The sequence below is a fragment of the Anas platyrhynchos genome, chromosome 23, assembly GCF_047663525.1.
Source record: "Anas platyrhynchos isolate ZD024472 breed Pekin duck chromosome 23, IASCAAS_PekinDuck_T2T, whole genome shotgun sequence".
Lineage (NCBI taxonomy): Eukaryota > Metazoa > Chordata > Aves > Anseriformes > Anatidae > Anas > Anas platyrhynchos.
The window spans coordinates 4659895-4677549 of NC_092609.1; the positions used below are offsets into that span (position 1 = coordinate 4659895).

General features: G+C 49.5%; 1 protein-coding gene across 1 annotated transcript in view; it reads left to right on the plus strand.

Annotated features, from left to right (window-relative positions):
* Positions 1–17655, plus strand: part of GMCL1 (germ cell-less 1, spermatogenesis associated) — a 19600-nt gene continuing 1945 nt past the window's right edge. The window contains exons 1-13 of the mRNA XM_038166843.2: positions 1–309; positions 1268–1391; positions 3703–3799; positions 4583–4680; positions 5158–5270; positions 5887–5952; positions 6107–6191; positions 6403–6493; positions 7068–7208; positions 11552–11621; positions 15929–16004; positions 16804–16949; positions 17155–17242. Coding sequence (XP_038022771.1) covers positions 107–309; positions 1268–1391; positions 3703–3799; positions 4583–4680; positions 5158–5270; positions 5887–5952; positions 6107–6191; positions 6403–6493; positions 7068–7208; positions 11552–11621; positions 15929–16004; positions 16804–16949; positions 17155–17242 — 1398 coding nt within the window. The 5' untranslated portion in view covers positions 1–106. The remainder of the gene's footprint in view (positions 310–1267; positions 1392–3702; positions 3800–4582; positions 4681–5157; positions 5271–5886; positions 5953–6106; positions 6192–6402; positions 6494–7067; positions 7209–11551; positions 11622–15928; positions 16005–16803; positions 16950–17154; positions 17243–17655) is intronic.

Consider the following 17655-nt stretch of genomic DNA (forward strand, 5'->3'; position numbering starts at 1 on the left):
GCCGCCGCGCATGCGCAGAGCCCGCGGGGCCATGGCCGCCTCCGGCCGTTGCTGAGGCGCCGCCGCCGCCCGGCCGCCATGAGGAGGAGGCGGCGGCGGAGCGGCCATGGGCTCGCTGAGCAGCCGGGTGCTGAGGCGGCGGCGGGGCGGCGGCTCCTCCTCGTCCTCCTCCTCGTCGCCGGGGGCTGGGGACGGCGGCGGAGGGGGCCGAGGGGGGAAGAGGAAGCGCGGCGGGGCCGAGGGGGCCGGGGACAGCGACAGTGAGGGGGAGGCCGAGCGGGAGGAGCGGCTGCTCAACGCCCCCCGCAGGTCCGGGGGGGTTTGGGGGGGCTGGGGAGGTCCTGGGGGGCCTGGGGGTTGTTTGGGGGCGATCTGGGAGGTTCTGGGAGGTTCTGGGGCCTTTGAGGTGTTGTTTTGGGGTGTGGGGGGGGGTTTGGGGAGGTTTTGAGGGTCTTTGGGGGAGGCTCTGGGGGTTCTGGGGCGTTTGAGGTGTTCTGGGGGGGGTTCTGAGGGGTTCTAGGGGCTTTGGGGGTGTTGTGAGGTCCTTTGGGGGCATTCTGTGGGGACTGGGGAATTGTGGGGAGGTTCTGGGGCTTTTTTGGTGGGTTGGGGGGCTTTTGGGGGGTCAGGAATTCGGGGGTGGGTTTTGTGGGGGATTTTGAGGCCTTTTAAAGCGGCCCTCTGGGGTCTCTTTGGAGGTTTTGGGGCGTTTGAGGGTTTTGGAGGGGTTGTGGGGGTGTTTGGAGGGGGGTTCTGGGGCTTTTTTGGTGGGTTGGGGGACTTTTTGGGGGCCCGAAGTTCAGGGGGACTTTTGGAGGGGACTCTAAGGCATTTTAAAGGGGGTTCTGGGGCATTTGTGGGGAAGGTGGGAGGGGCTCAGGGCTTCTTGGCGGAGTCTGGGGCCCTTGGGGGGGCTCTGGGGGTGTTTTAAAGGGGGGGGGGTTCTGGGGCCTTTTAAAGGTTTCCTTCTGGAGGCACTGGAGGTGGGGGGCACAGGGGCTGCTGCAGGGTTTGGGGCTGAGGGGCTGTGGTTGGGGGGTGCGTTGTTGGGACCCAGCGAGGCTGCGGGGAGGTGGTGCAAAAAGGGGGGGCAGTAGGGAAAAGGGTGGTGCGGGGCTTGTTGAGGAGCACCTGGGGGTAGGGGCAAACTGGGGTAGGGGCAAGCTTTTTGGGGAGAAAAAAGCCCAAACTGTAAAGTGCTCTGCTTAGTGTTTTTGTGTAATGGAAAGTCTTCAAGGAGCATGTTTCTGTCTGCTTTTCCGAGCAGGAAGAAGCTGAAAAGCACCTCCAAGTACATCTACCAGACGCTGTTCCTGAACGGCGAGAACAGTGACATCAAGATCTGCGCGCTGGGGGAGGAGTGGAACTTGCACAAGATTTATCTGTGTCAGGTGAGCTGCTGGCTGACAGCAAGGTACAATAAAGGCGGCTAATGAAACAATACCCAAATAACCCCCAAAATAATAGCAGTCCACACAGATGGAGGTTTTCCTGCTCTTGTCTGTTTTCCTGTGTTTCCCCCTCCGCTCTGGTTTCGTGGTGGCTCTGAGCACTGTTTGTTGGGCTTTGGGGAGCAACCTCAGGGAGCGTGGCTGTGGCTCCGTGCCTGCAAACAGCTTCTTCAGCTCCCTTCTGCTGTTAGTTTTCGAACCTGTTTGCTTTAACCATGGCCTGGCCTTTGTGAAAACTGCTGGGAGTTGTCTCTTGACGTCCGGAGAACCTGTTCTCATCTGTTAGGTGAGCAGCTGGGGGTCTCCTGTGAGGCTGCTGTCACTGCAGAGCAAGCAAAGCGCCTCCAGGAGGGGTTTGTTCGTAGAGCCCTCGCCTCGATTCGGCTTCCCTCGGGGAGGGACCTGCAGGAGTCTGACCTCGGGAGCAATTTATTTGGAGCCAGGAGAGGAAACAGCTCCAGGTGCTCTACCTGAAAATGTGTGTGCCTCTCTGCTAGCTGCAGCCAAACAGCGCAGGGCTCTGACTTACGAGGAGGTGTCGGGGTGAGACACTCGGTGGCTGGGTGCAGTTTTCCTGGTGTCACAAATGACAGCAGGAGTGAATTCTGGCTTTTTTTTTTGCTTTTTTTAACCAAATGTGGTGCATGTACAACAATTCCTTATGTCAGCCATGGTGGGAAAGTTCCATTGTGCTCTTGTAGGAGAAAGCCTTCAGTTTTACACGTTAGAGTGTTTTAAAGAGCATGAATGAGGGAGGAGGGCCCCAATCTCTGGATGGAAGAGAGGGTGTGCTTTGTCGGGATGCACACAGCCCCGATTGCCAGCTCCCTTTTGATCTACAGCCGACGAAGGGAGGATGTGAGTGTGCTGAGCAGGCAGACTCAAACAGGATAGACACATGCTGGTTAGTCCTTTGATAGTTATGGGTGGTTTTAATTGTTGTTGTGGTTCTGTTGGTGCTATAGCACAAATCCATGAAGCTGCTCCTCCAAACCTGGTGTGAGTGGCTGCTGGTGACGTTAAACCACGTCCTGGGTGCTTCTCCCAGGCTTTGAAAGCAGCAGTGTTGTTCTGCAGAGGCCTCCTGCGCACGAGGCTTCTGCAAGGAGGAACTTTGCGGTTAAGTTCCCATTCTTACAAGTTAGGTTTGTCTTGGAGTTGATGCTCTGTCACCGGGAAGTAGTTTGGGAGGTCAGAAACACCTCTGTAAATTACTCTTAATGAAGCTGTCTCCTCGTCTGCCTGGTTGAGCAGGCTGTCTCTGTCCGAGCGTCTCCCTGGTGTCTGAAGTTCCTGACTGGTAGAGCTAAGAAATGAAGGATTGCCTTTTCCTTATGCTGTTCACTAAAATGATAAACTCTTCCTAAAAGCGAGGAGCTGATCTTCGTGGCACAGCTGAGGTAGCCTCATGGCTGGCGAGGTGATCCTGGCTCTGAGCGTAGCGTGGTGTGTGCCGTCAGCGCTGCGGGGTGTGCTGAAGGTGTAGGAATATTTCCGTCTCCAGGTAAAACCGGGTATTTGCTCCTGCCCTGAGCTGAAGCTCTGAGTTACGAGGTCAGGGAATGTGGCACGGCACAAATAGACTTTATCTTTTTGATCTCTCAGGTAAACTTCAGGGAGTGATAGAGTCTCAGGATGCGCACATCTGCCGCTGAGGACAGTCATGAGCCCTAGTAGAGCAGTGTATTTCACTTCATTTGGACGGAAACCAATCAAATTCTAGTTTTTTATGCCTTGCGCTTTATCATAAAGGTATATTTCCATAAGTGGTGTATGTGTCTGTCCTTGGTACGAGATTACAGCCTTCTACATTAATTTGGATGTCTTGCATGCTATTTTTTTTTTTTTTTTGCTTTAATACCCAAACTGGCGTTCCCTGATGCCTGCAGGCTTTGTTGCCCACCGGTAACATTAAGGATTTAGTTCTTGGACTAATTATATCCCCATCGGTGCTGTGGTTTGTAGGAGAAATGCTTATGCGGCTTTTCTGGCCCTCTAAAGCTCTTTACTTTGATTGTAGCCGTGCGGTCCAATTTTTCTGGATGCGTTTTCACTTTCACAAATAAAGCAATTACACGTAGCCCTTTCTTGAGTGTGCCGGAATGTTTCAGCTTGTGAAATGTTCCCCTAATGCCTTTTGTTCGGCGTAGAGGGAAACGGGAACGGTTTGGGGTTCTGTGCTGCTGTGGGTGTTTTAATTTGAATGGAATGTCTTAGCTGAGGTCTGTGTCTCTTGTCTCCCCTCCTGTAGTCAGGCTACTTCTCCAGTATGTTCAGCGGATCCTGGAGAGAATCGAGCATGGACGTCATAGAGCTGGAGATTCCTGACCAGAATATTGATGTAGAAGGTAAGGGGGAGCCTTTATCTTCACCTGAAGGTAGCAGTTAGCTCGAATTTGACAAATAGAATGAAAATAAAACCCAGAAATCTAAAACTATCAGGAACTTGAGAGAGAGAGAGCGCGGTGCTTGTTTGGTTTTGAGCTGAATTCGGGTCACGGGTAGGGCTGAGCTTACGTTGGTGCCTGCTGCTGAGGAGCTTGCCTTGGTGTTTGGGCAGCAGGGAGCTCTCGAGAACAAGCTACGTGACTTGTGGGAACCCCAGCAGTGGAGCACATCGCCTCCTCATCTGCCAGCTCCTGAAAAGCTCTCAAGTGGAGTGCTGGCAGGGGACAGAGGCAAGCTGACAAAATGTTTTTCTGCGCTTCCGAGCCCTGTGGAGTGAAGCAGCAGAGTTTTTTTTTCAGAAGAACTGCAGAAAAATGTTTAATGTGATAGGAGTATCTCTGCGTAACGCTGCTGATCGATTGCACGGAGGGATTGTGAGGTTTAGGTTCTTCTTATCTGGCTTTATTGCTCTCTGCATTGCTCTGTGACGTGACGTGGCAGCTATTTTGGGATGGATATTTTGTTGAGACAGTGAAATGAGCCGTATTTCATTAGTTAATGGTGTGTTTTGTGTGTACTGTGTGTGTGTGTGCTTGGCTGGTAAATATTAGCTTTTCAGCTAAAGAGCAAATAAGTATGGCTGTAGAGAGCGTGCACTCGAGTGCCGTGGTTGTATTTCAGGCTTCTTTCAGCTCTCCAGGTTCAACGTCCTGCGTTTGTCTGACAGCTGTGCTTTTTTTCAGCTCTACAGGTGGCTTTCGGCTCGCTGTACAGAGACGATGTGTTAATAAAACCCAGTCGAGTAGTTGCACTTTTAGCAGCAGCCTGCATGCTGCAGCTTGTAAGTAATAAACGCGCGGTGTTTGTGTGCTCTCCTGTCAGACAAACAGCTCGTAACACACACACACACTCTGTTTCAGCCAGATAAACGCATAATTCTCGTATAATAAGTGGAAAAGAAAGCCAAACACAATGCCCTGGTTTTGTTTCAAAACTCTGTGGCTGAGACTCGGTCGGAATATTAAGTGAGATTTGGAGGAATCGTATCTGGAGGTAGATTAAAGTAGGTTTTCCCACCTCATTTGTTCTGCCCTGGAGGTATTCATCAAGCTGTTCTTCCAGGTGAGAGAGCCTCAAGAAAAACTTAAGCTGTTTTTCTGGGGAATCATCTAGATAACACTGCACAGGTCACTGTGGGGCGTGTGATTTGGGTAAATAGCTCAGGCATGAAAACTCGTATGAGCTGCATAATCTCTTGCACTTCCTGTTTGGAAAAGTACACCTTGAATATTTGTGGTTATTTTTTTTGTCTCCACAGGATGGCTTAATCCAGCAATGTGGTGAAACGATGAAGGAAACCATTAATGCAAAAACTGTGTGTGGTTATTATAATTCAGCGGGGACATACGGGTTAGACTCTGTGAAGAAAAAGTAAGAATTTACTTTCTCCCTGCTGCTTTGTACGCTGCTAATTAGAATTGTAAAGTTACAAACAGTAAAATAATGTTAACTTCTGTTTTTTTAAAGCTGTCTGAATTGAGCTGTGCTCATCCCATTTAGTTTTCCAGTTTCTACTACAATCACCTACCTTAAAATTACTGTAGATTGTAGTAGATCGATTGCCGTGTGCTGTAAATGAGTTGATTACTGAAGCATATTAGTAAATACAATCTATTTTATCTTCAGGGTAGCAATAAAATAGTATTTGTGATTATCGACCGCTTTAGAGCAAAGCTGCTCTGATATTAAAAATGGAAGGTTAACTTTATCTTAATTGGGAGGGATAAATACGTGGTTGGGAGCAGAGTGCTGAAGTTAGAGCTAACTGCTTCCTTCTGCTGTGAATCAGGGCTTTTTGTGGTAGTTTTTGAGTTCTTAAATTTTGAGTCTAGCTTTTGCTGTACCCTGGGGAAAACTGATCCAGTGGGTGGCATCCCTGCTGTGCGAAATCAGGTGTCGTGATCTAGAGGAGCCTGAGCAGCTGTTGCAGAAATGTTGGTGTGTGTAGGAAAAAACCAAAGGCACTAATTCCTTGCTTTTAATCCAGGTGCCTTGAATGGCTCTTGAATAACCTGATGACTCACCAGAGTGTTGAGCTCTTCAAAGAACTCAGGTATTCAGGCTTCAGTTAACTTTCAGTCATAAAGTACTTTTTTTTTCTGAAGTATGTATTACTGCACATAACTTCCTTATTACCTAACTTTTCTTGTCTTTGTGTTGTTTCACAGAACTCTTACAATGTTTTTTGTTTTTGTTTTTTTTTCCAGCATAAACCTCATGAAACAGCTGATCAGCTCTTCTAACCTATTTGTAATGCAAGTGGAAATGGACGTGTATACTGCCCTCAAAAAGGTACTCAGCAGGAGGTTGTGCTCCCGTAGCAGCCGCTTTATGAAGCTGACAGTTTTTAGCCCTTTTGGTATTTAGTGCAGGTATTTAAGGGGACATCACAAAGTCTGGTAGGAACGACTGCATCATGAAAATGTCACTTCGATAATGAATATATTACTTCTTTTAAAAGAAGTTCTCCAATGGGCTTACTGAGTTTGTCTGTTTCACCTAGTGGATGTTCCTTCAGCTAGTGCCTTCTTGGAACGGGTCTCTGAAACAACTCCTGTCCGAAGCTGATGCCTGGTTTGCCAAGCGCAGGAAAGGTAGGACGGGTGGATTGCCTGTGTGGCCTTGGGCTGCTGCAGACCTGGGTTAGAAGTAAAATGTGACAGCCTGCCTCTGCCTCCAGGCTTTCTCCTGTTTGCTCTGGGAAGGCTTGTCTCTGCCAGCAGCCAAAGAATCGTGGGCTGGTTTTGGTTGGAAGGGAGCTTAAAGATCATCCTGTCCAGCCCCTGTCCCCAGCCCCATGCAGCCTGGCCTTGAGCACCTCCAGGGCACCCACAGCTCCTCTGACAGCCTGCCCCAGTGCCTCACCTCCCTCACAGCAAAGAATTCCTTCATAATACGTAGTCTCAACCCACCCTCTTTTAGTTTAAAGCCATTCCCCCTTGTCCTATCACCACAGTCCCTGACAAAGAATTCCTCCCCAGCTTTTCTGCAGCCCCCTTTAGGTCCTGGCAAGGTGCTCTAAGGTCTTACTGGAGCCTTCTCCTCCAGGCTGACCAACCCCAGCCATTTCAGCCTGTCTGCCAGATCAATCAGTTAAAACCCAAACAGAAATAGGAGCTGGAAGATACTTAGGAAAGCAAGTTGTAATCCGCGTGTGCTGCCTTGCAGATTTTGAGGATGACATTGCGTTCCTGGAATCAGAGCAGGGGAACGCGTTCCTGTCAGTGTTCACACACCTGAGGCTGCAGTACATCATCAGTGACCTGGCATCGGCACGAATTATCGAGAGAGACTCCCTCATACCCTCAGGTGAGCGAGCACCCAGCTGGTCGAGTTCCCTGTGCTTCTCGTCTGCCTTCCCCCGGAGTAACCGGGGAGATCCGGGTGCGCTGCCTTGCCTCATCGCTTCCCGGTTGGTCTTCAAAGCCTAAATTGTGGCTGCAGACTCAGCAGAAGCTGCATATTTACATGCATAAAAGTCTTAATAGGCGCATACGTAGGTGTGTTAAGTGTTCTGTCAGTCTGTCAGGTTATCAGAATATGCTGTAATCAATACTCAGTGCATTACCAGGGTTTAAGTGACTCCAGAGACCCAGATGTGGAAAGAAAAATCCTTTTAAGAGAGCAAAACTTGCTGTGGCTCAGTTGTTTTCTAGCCAGTGTCTTTCTAAAAAGAGTTGGGCAGTTTTTAATAGGTTTTGGAATAATTCCTGGTGATGAAAACAAAAACACCGGACACTGTAAGCTCTTCTCCCATCTCAAAAGGCAAATGGTACTTGCTAGCAGATATTCAGGATATTTTTAAAGGAGAAAGGGCAGATAACTCCTCTGCTCTTGGTTTTTTCTTTTTGCACTTTGCCTGGTGTAAGTTATATCCCATCTCTAGACCCCGGTGCTTTTTGAAGCCTGTAGAATGGAAATCCACGTACATGTTGCTGTGGCTTCCTGCTGATAACGTTATCAGTGGATACCAAGCAATCAAAAGGCCCCCTGTCGCCTTGCTGCTGAAGTCTGAGCTCACAGGCAGGCTCTGCTCTTGGAGGCTGCACAAACCTGGCTGGTGATGGACAAATAAGGCTGGAAACAAGTTGCCAGGTTGGGGTCTCGCTTGGAAATGCCCTCCCACTTTCATTCTCGTCTTTATCCTGTGAAGCAGCTGCCCTCTCTCCACGTTTTTCTTCTCAGTTTAACGTGCTCCCTGTAGCAGTGGCCTTCCGATGCTCTGCCTTGGAATTTGCCTCCTTGTATCCTTGTTCTATATTTCACTTTGCTTTCTTATCATAGTTGATTCCTAGCATCAAATTTTGCTTCTTAACTCCAGGGCAGGATTATTTTCCTTCTATTTCTTTTACACAACTGTGATTTTTTTGTGTCTGCCCCCGCTCTACCTGTCCATTCACCTGCACCTTGGTGTGTCTGGAGGTGCAGGTGCCAGACATCCATTAAGGCCGCTTTATTGAGCTGTTTATCACTCTTCATTATTTGTACCCACTTGACATCCGCGTTCTTTCTGTCCATGCTTGTAGCCCTGGGCTTTCTCTGGGCTTTTGCCACCCGTAAATATTTAACCCGTCTTTCAGTTACACTGCTCCTTTCCTGTAGAATTAAAAGGATTTCTTGATCTCAGTCTGGCTCCCTCCTTCATGCCTCCACGGATGGCAGCACCGTGATACCTCGGTGCCAAAACAGGCTCAGTGGGGTGTTTGTTGTGAAGCCTGCTGGCCTGATCAAATTCTTTGACTCTTCTCAAATGATTTGACCCTTTCCTTGTCACTGAGATGACACAGCGAGCGTCCCTTTACTTGCCCTGCCTCCCTTGTGCTGCTGTATCCTGTCTTCTGCCAGAAATAATGGTTTAGTTGCTCTTCTAGCTGGCAGTCTTCCCTCACCAGGCAGCTTTCGATGGAGTGGATGTGGACATTTGCTGCTGCCTGAAGGCTCTGGCTTTCCCTGCCCCAGTTCTGGCTCGGGTTAATACCTTAAGAGATGGAGAAGAGACTTGTCTTCTACCTGAAACCTAAGTAAAACATGGAGCAACATGACTCAACGTGCTCCAAATGTCTCTTAAAAAGTGTTCTGGGACCAGCAGGGGGAGGCAGCGCACTTCAGAGGGCTGTGGAGAGCTGAGGGCCGGGCTGGGGACGGTTTGGTTGGTTCTGCCCAGCAGGTGGGGCAGTTTTGGGGCAGCAAGTGGTGAAATTTTACATTATGCATAAAAAAATATCCGAAGAACAGATCTTTCGTTGCGGGATATTTGATATGCCTAAGTGATTTAGGAAGCAAATACGATCCACCCTGCTAAGTGCTTTTGAGATTGATGTTGGCAGAGGTTATAATGCAGCTGCAAAACATCCTCGTTCTGTAACAAAAAATAAAACGGTGTTGGGCGATGACCCTGTAAGCCCTCACCTGCTTTACTGATGACACGGCAGAATCGCGGACCACTTGTGTGTGAAGTGGCTCTGTCGGCTTGTGAGTAAGAAAGAAAACCAGAAAAACAAACAAAAAAAAATAAAACAGAACCAGAAATCTGCCAGCATCAGGCTGGAATTCCTTCTCTTCGTGTTGCTGTTACCATTTCCCAGAACGGCAGTGCTCAGCCTTTCCTTAATGTTCTTCTGGGGATAAGTAATCGTCTCCACACAAAACCAGCAGCCAGCTTTCTGTGCATGTCAAAGCAAGAGCGATCCCTAAATCATTACAGTTTTAATTGCAATTGTGAAGCCGATTGCTTGTGCCTAATGAAAAGCAGAAAGCAATTTTCATGTAGTCACAGGGAAGGAGAGAACAAAATGTTTACATTTTCAGGGCTGTGATAAATGCTGCAGCAGGGGCTTGGACGCTTGGCAGTAGCACAGAGGGAAAGGCAGCTGATAGGTTTTGAGCGTGTGGTTAGCGCAGGCAGAGTTTCTGGTGTTTGCTCTACCTCTGATTATTAATTTAAGAACAAAAAGCCTGAATTCCAAGGGAGCTGGGAGCACAGGAGGGAAGAACAACAAACCCTGCAGCTCTGTGCGTGCACGATGAAGTCATGCTGCTGGGCTCAGTGCTTGAGAGCCCTCGTGATCCGTTGATCTCTCTCCTTGCAGCCAAAACCTGTAGTAAGACGAGGAACTTTTGCTCATCAATTAAAAGAGGCTCGGATAAGGCTTGGTGGTGCCCTCTCGAGCAGAGAACTAGCGGGCAGCGCGGGGGTGGTTGTGTTGTACCTGGGTCAACTGCTGGCTGCTCTGTGTTGTGACGTGTGGGCCTTCTAGATTATTCCAGGCCATTGTTCTCGGGGAGGGAAAGAAAGAAACGGCGTGGGGAGTAGTGGAAAGAAACGGTGCAGTTCCTTCTTTGTGCTCTGTGCGTGCATGGAAGCTGCAGGAGGGACTGCAACGCCACACCAAGGGCCCCCAGCAGGGTCTGTTCTTGTTTGTGTGGAGGGGAAGTAAGAGACAAGTCCATCGTGGGTCTGCTGGGCGAAACGTTCCTCCTTCTGTTCCACCTGGTCACATCCTAGCATTTCCTGAGCGCTGTTTTCCCTCATAATGTTTACGAGCTGAGAGATGAGCTGCAGCTGAAACATGAAATGGGAAAACGAGGGCTGTACGTGTGCATATATTAAAGAACAGAGAGAAAATGCCCTGCCTCCCGATGTTTTTTCTCCCTTTAATCTCACTCATTCTGTTCCTTAACTGTGTAGTTCTCCTTAAGCCATTTTTACACCTTCTGTTGTACTTTTTGATCCCGTGGAGTCCAAGTCTTGGCTTTCTAAGCTAGCAGGGCAAGGGCTGGCTTAAAACTTTGTTGGGAACATCTAAGGAGAGCTCAGCAGCGATCTCACTTCTTCCCCCTTTTATCATCTTCATCAGCTACGTGCTTTGTTCCAAGCTTCTGGTGGCTCTCGCTGTTCCTTTCATCGCAGCCCTTCCTCTGCAGCTTGTTCTTGGACGTGACCTTGCATACTTGCCCCTTTTGTTATCTCGACTGAGGACTTGCACACTGTGCTTTTGGGTGCCTGTGATTCCTTGTGTGTAACTGACTCACAGACTATTCATTTGTGTTTTGCTTTATCTCGTGGTTGTAATTGCTAAGTTCCCAGAGCCGATAAAACCTTCCCAGTGCGCTCAAAGCCCTGATTCAGGTTTATTCCTAGCAGAGGGCAACTTTTTCACACTATCTGGGAAGAGTCACTGCTTCCTTTCCCTTTCATTTGTTTTTCCTCTTGCTCAACTGCTGCAGAGCCGTGGCGGTGGCTCAGGAAGCAGCGCTGCACCTGATAACCTCTCGAGGTCCCTTCAAGTCTGTGGTTCTCCTTGGGGCTTGTCAGCGAGCTCCTCTGCTTGACAGGACCTCGTGTGCCAAGCAAATCTACTTGCTTGCCTAATTCCTGGCAGTCACGAGTGCTCGATAAGACAAACGCCGTGCTGAGCTACTCGGTGGTAGGTGCTGGATCGTACCTGTGCTGCTGCTGCTGCTGTGGCCGGGGCCTGGAGGCGAACACCGCGAGTCCCTTACCGCTGGTGGGTGAGCTCAGGCCGCTCCGTTAGCAGGCGTAAGCTTATTATTTCACTGTAACCTCATTTCTCTATTTGAAATGTTTGTGAACATCCCCCTTCCCGGCTCCGAAGACAACACCAAGCTCATTTATGTTTTTTTAATTTTAGAATGGCTGTCCTCTGTTTACAAACAGCAGTGGTTTGCCATGCTCAGAGCAGAACAAGACAATGATATTGGGTAGGTATATTACAGGATTTCCTTTATTTATTTCTTAAATTGGAAACCTTCCTCTTGTATAAACTCTGCCATGTTCAGTGTGTGGAGCTGACATTACCGAGGGGTGGGGGGAAGGATGTTTTGGTTTTAAACTGTTCTCTGTGGAGCCATCTGTTCCTCAGGCTGGCTGACCTCCTGGCCTTTACGCAGTAAATTAAAATATCTCTAGAGGTAAATGTTTGTGTTTTTTTTTTCCTGTATTTTTTCTTTTGTTGGTTTACGCTTATCTAGTTTACATTTTAAGGGTGATTTTAGGAGAAGTCCTGTGGATGCAGAAGCTGCCTTTCCTCTTCTGCTTCCCGGCTCCCTGGGCGAGGTGCACCAGTGACTGTGGCACGGGGCGAGCAGCTGTGTGAGCCCAGAAGGCCATTTCTCCTGTTGTGCTTGTGCAGGGGTGGCTGCGTGCCCACCTTTGCTCCTGCCTCTGCTGCGCAGCCAGCGTGGGCTCGGCACCAGCAGGGCTCGGCACCCTGCTCACCTCGTTCCCGTCTCATTTCACAGCCTTCCCCCTCTGGCATCTGGCTGACCGCTCTCCCCGCTGCCAGCAACTCCAGCTTTTTCCCTCGTAGCCATCAAGGAAGCTCCACAGCGTGCCACCAGCGTGTGCGTGGTGCTTCTGTGCCCTTCGAAGGTTTGCACGTGGCCGTATTTCATTCTAACTCCCTGACCCCCTGGGGTTTCTGCAGCCCCCGGTGATTTGGGCAGCGAGGCACGCTGACTTTGCGTGCGTTACAGCCGTGTGGGGGATCGTGAGCTGTTTCTTCTCCTTCTGCTTGCTTTTTGCTGCATGGAGCAGGTTGCTAGGTCTCTTCTAAATGGCAAAAGGGTGGCGAAATACGGCGGGGCTGCTTGTTCTTGCCTTTGTCTTCTGACCTTGGTTTCAGTGTGCTTTGTGGAGGACCAATGTCAGGTGAGGAAGCTGCGATGTGTGTGTTATTGCCTCTCAAACACCCACGAACAGCCTCCTCCACCCGTTCTCTTAGCCCAGCGTTTGCCGTTCAGATGAGCACGCCTGATTGTAGCGCGGGGCTTAATTTCTGCATTGCAATCTGAAGAGCCTTAGAGCCGGTGTCCTGACGTGAACCAAAGGCTGTGCAGTCTGTGGCCGTGCCGCGTGGCAGAGTTACGTGCAGGAGGATGGGAGAGTGGTGGAAGTGCAGAGCAGGCGCTACCTGGATGCATTTGGCAGTGAGCTAGGAAGAATTTTCCGGCTGGAGGTCAGGCCTGGGTCCCTACAGAGCGACCAGCCCCCAGCAGCCCTGTTCTTAAATACCTTGAGTCTGAGGCACTTCACCCTTTAGCCCCGTGGCAGTGTCTTCTGTGGCTTAATTGTGTATTGTACAGGAGGTATTTCCGTAAATTATTCTGTTCAGTGTAATCATGTCACAGGATAACAGCTCCCCAGAGCTCTGGCTGGGGTCTTTTGATCGAGATCTTTAAGCAGCGGTTCTTTGGCAGCAGCAGCGCTTCAGGAAGTGGTGAAGGCCGGGGCTCTGAGCCTCTTCAGCTCCTGCAGTTTCAGACAGGGGGGTCGTAGCTGAGTTCTGGTACGCCCGTTGTCTTGGGAAGCCTTTTGCTGTTAGATCCATCAACGACTTTACGAGAAATGGGCGCCCATCAGGAAATCTGGCCTGCAGGTTGCTGACGTGCAATAAGAAACCGCAGGTAACGCGAGAGTGAGCACCGACAGTCGTCAAAACTCAGTCACAAGATGAGCTTTTTTGTGTTTGCAGCTTTTTGCTGTTGGCAGTGTGACCGTGTGGGTTGCCAGCCATCGATGTGTGCCGCTGAAAAGGCAGCTCGTGCACCAGCTGAAGTGAGAAGCGGGGGTCACGGCGGCTCAAAACGAGAAGCGCCCACGCTCGGCCGCGGTGCTGGCGATCTCGGTGACTCTTGGAATGCGCAGGGTGTTTTGCCAGGTCTGTCTGGTTTGTCTGGTTTTCTCTTTTGCAGCTTTTTTAAAGGCTAAAACTGCAAATCTCAGGGGGAGAAAGCTGCGCTCACGGAGCAGGCACCTTCCCACCCGAGCCTTTCATTCTGGCCTCCATCGCCGAGGTCTCCGTTGGCGGCAGCGGCGAGCGGTGGGTGAGACGCAGCGTTTCATCTCGCTGCACCTCAGCTGCTGGTGAACTCGCTGGTTTGAGGTGGCGTCCAGGTTACTGTTTGTTTAGTAGCCAGTAATGGCTCTCGGTCTTTGAACATGCTGCCCTCCGGAGCCGCGTGGGAGGGAGATGTGTGCCTGCAGAGCGCTCCCCAGGACTGTGCAGTGTCTGACGAGGCCGAGTCTCGCCCGAGCTCCTGTGACTGCTTCTCTCTGCGGCTGACAAGCCGTGCTGACACCTCTGCTGAGGTGCCTGTGGTTAAAACTCGTCTCAGAGGGCAAGACGTGCGGCTGTTTCTTGTGTCAAAGTAAATACTTCGGGTGTTTATCCCATCTGTAGCTAGAGGAGGATGAAGGTTCTGGAAGGCCCTGCTTTTACCCAGCTCTGCTCTCCTTCCTCCCACAGCTCCTGCCTGTCTCAGGTGTGTTTTTTCCCATTGAGGTGAGGATGAAAACTCGGTAAACGGGACAAAATGTGAGGTCTGACTCCTGCTGAGCTGGAGTGAGGCCCCATTTTGGTACCTCACCCCGTAATTCCACCTGCTGCTTCAGAGACTGCCACTACAGGGAGGTCAGGGTGCTTTGAAATACGTGCTGTGGCTTGCTCTTCTGATAACAGAGAGGAAAAGATGTTCCTCTTCTGCTTTGGTAGGTTGCATTTTGAAGGACTAAATGTTTTATTCACTCTTTCAGAATTTGAGAATTTTCTAGGATAATACTGGACTTTGTGCCTTTGAAATGTGGCTGCTCGAGGTTTCTTCCTTGTGCTCAAGTGGATCACTTATTTTGACGTAGCCTTTGTTCTGGGACAGCTGTGAGAGACATCTCTGAGGTCTGCGACAGGGATTGTTTCTGCTCCCCTGGTCTTTTGGCAGTGTTTAAGAGGGAAATAGGATAACTTGGCTGCTCGCTAAGCGCGCAGTAGGCCAGGGGAAGTGGTTAAAGCTGGAAGTTTTGCATCTTTTGAGGCTGCTTGAGGAATTGAGGAGGGAATACTAATGTCTGTCTGAGCATTATGTACAAATGTTTTTGAAATCTGTCAGTAATTAAACAGAAATAAATCTTTTATCATCGTTACTGGATTTAGGTCAGCTACATAACCAGTTCAGCCAGACGATGTGGAAAAAGCACGCAGGAGGCTCTCGGGTGAATTTGGTTAACATGACTGGCTTATTTGCTTAACCTGTTCATAAAATACTTAATCTTCCTGGATTAGATTTTACAGAAACAGGTAAAGTTTGTTCAGAAAAGCTTGTCTGTAAAAGCTACAGCCACATTCTTGTGGTGTACACACAGTAGGAAGAAAAATGCAGCTTTTCTTCTTGCTTCTCTGGCTGACAGCATGTTGTGTGACACCGGGGGGTTACAAGCACGCGGGGGGTTGCCTTTCGTTGTGATTTATATCCTCACTTTGGGCGTGTTTCATCAGCCTGACTGCAGGCCTTTCTGGCAGCGGCTGTTTATTCGGTGAGTGATGTAACCGTGTTTCACGTTCCCTGAGTACCGTGCCCCTGGAAAACTGCGACTGGCTTTCCTTGGGCTGGATCTGCGAGGCTAGGAAATGCGTTTGAGCACCAGTGGAAGCTGCTGGGTGAAAAAAGTCCACGTTTGTACGGGAGGACAGAATCGAGAGGCTTGCAGCGCGCTGCGAACGCCGAGGGTAAACTTTTTTTAGACGAGTTGCATAACCAGCCAACTTGAGAAATCTTTCAGGGTGTCTCTTCGGGCACTTCTGCATCGTGCTGCTGCTGAGCCGAGCTTGCAGCTGTTGCCCAACAGCAGCTCTCGGGTTGTGCGTGCGCCCAGCAAGCCAGACTGCTGCCTTCAGAAAGGGCACGTTAAGGGGGAGTGGAGAGCGTAATTCATTACAAGAGCTAGACACAAAATGTCCTTATCTGGAGTGGTTCTTTTGTAAAGTCCTGCCTAACCGAGGCGTAACAACCCCGTCTCTGTTGCAGGTTTGAAGTAGTTTGATGCTCGTGGGGTAACTTGGGTAGGAAAGGACCCTGAGAAGTCACCCGCACGAAGCCTCTGCTCAAACCAGGGGCGGTTGTGTGGGGTCAGCCCAGGTCACTCAGGCCTCTTCAGCTTTCCCATGCTGAAGTAACAAACAAAGCTGTTCGAATCGCCCTAAAGATGAACTTTTTTTTTTTTTTTTTTTTTGCAGGCCTCAAGAAATAAATAAAGAGGAACTGGAAGGAAACAGCATGAGGTGTGGTAGAAAGCTTGCAAAGGACGGTGATGTAAGTACGGCGTGCGGCTTAGTTAGTGCATAGCTGACATGTCTCAGACATGTTAGGTATTTCCAAAACACGTAGGGCTTAATTGTCAACCTGCATCAAGAAGGTGGAATGGAGGTGAAAGAAATTCCTTTGTTCTTCCTAGAAGGCCGAAAATGCTTGTTGTGTGTGAGATGAGTAAGGAGTTAGTGTCTTAATTGTGCTGGTGCACTGCAAGCAGGCCCATGTTTGGAGAAACTTGCAGTGTGTGAGGAGAGGGAATGTTGCCGTGACTTGTCATCTGGGACTCGTAAAATGCACGTGGCTAAAATAGAGCCCTGCTCACTAATGCCTGTTCTTTGGAGTGGGAAGGGAAGCTTTCTAGATCTGACGTGTCAAAGCCCGAGTCAGAACCCCTGTGCGTTCCTTCTGTGTGTGTGTCTTTAGGTAAAAGGTCTTGAGGAAAAGTCTGAAGGCACTGAACTTGAGGGTGTCGCGCTCAAAGGAGCGCTTTGGGTGTGAACGGGACCTGCAGCTAAGTGCTGTGCAGAGCCGTGGCGCTGGTTTTGAGGACATAGAAGCATTTTGTGTGTGTTTGTGCAGCGTGCTTTGTGTGTCTGGAAGGCAGCTGCTGCTGAGCTCATCTCCAACCCATCAGTCTGTCCGGGCTGCCCACTGACACCTGATGTTTCGGGTGGCTGTTCACAAGGCTCCTCTCAGTTTGAGAACCTCGTTCCCACCTCTGACCTGATGGCAAGCAGCTCGTCCCCTGCCTGTCGCAGCAGACGCTCAGCCTGCTTTGTTCTCTGCTTCTGTCCTTCAGTACTGCTGGCGATGGACTGGCTTCAACTTCGGCTTTGACCTCCTGGTTATGTACACCAACCGTTACATCATTTTCAAGAGGAATACGCTCAATCAGCCGTGCAGTGGGTCAGTCAGCCTGCAGCCTCGGAGAAACATAGCCTTCAGGTAACAAAGAGCCAACAATTCAGACCCTGTGGTGTGTGCTAAAACCTGTTGCCTCAACCAAGTCTTTCCATCTGTGCTTGCGTTTAATTTTGCTGCCATAAAGTTGGTTGTGTTTGAAAATGGTATTGTCTCCTTGGGAGAAACTTTGTGCTGGAAAAACAGAGTTCTGGAAAACTAAGTAACGTAACTGTTGTTATATCCTTAGGTTACGTCTAGCCTCTTTTGATAGCAGTGGGAAAATTATTTGCAGTAGAACAACGGGGTATCAGATCCTAACCCTAGAGAAAGACCAGGTATGTTTGTCGATTTTTTGAGCTGTTGAACTTGAATTGTGGAGTCCAAGGCATTAAAAAAAAAAAAAAAGCTGAGAATTCAAGTGTGCTTTTGAAGAGCTGCTGTTCTTTTTGTTGCTGATGTGGAATGTAAAGTGCTGCTTTTACAGGGAGTGGAAGATCAAGCTAATGCAGGAAGTGTAAGTAGAGTAGGATATCGTGGATTTCATTAGTGCTGATATAATGAAATTAGTTCCCATGGTGCTGCTGAAACTACCTGCTGCTGGTGTCATGCTCGGATGGCAGCTCGCTTTCCCAGACTTCCAGCACTGGTGCGATTACCCTTCTGAATAATAGGTCCATCAGACTGCTGCTTATTTAGAGGCAAATCTGGAGTTTATTTAAGGAGACTTGTATTGTAAACTGAAGACTGT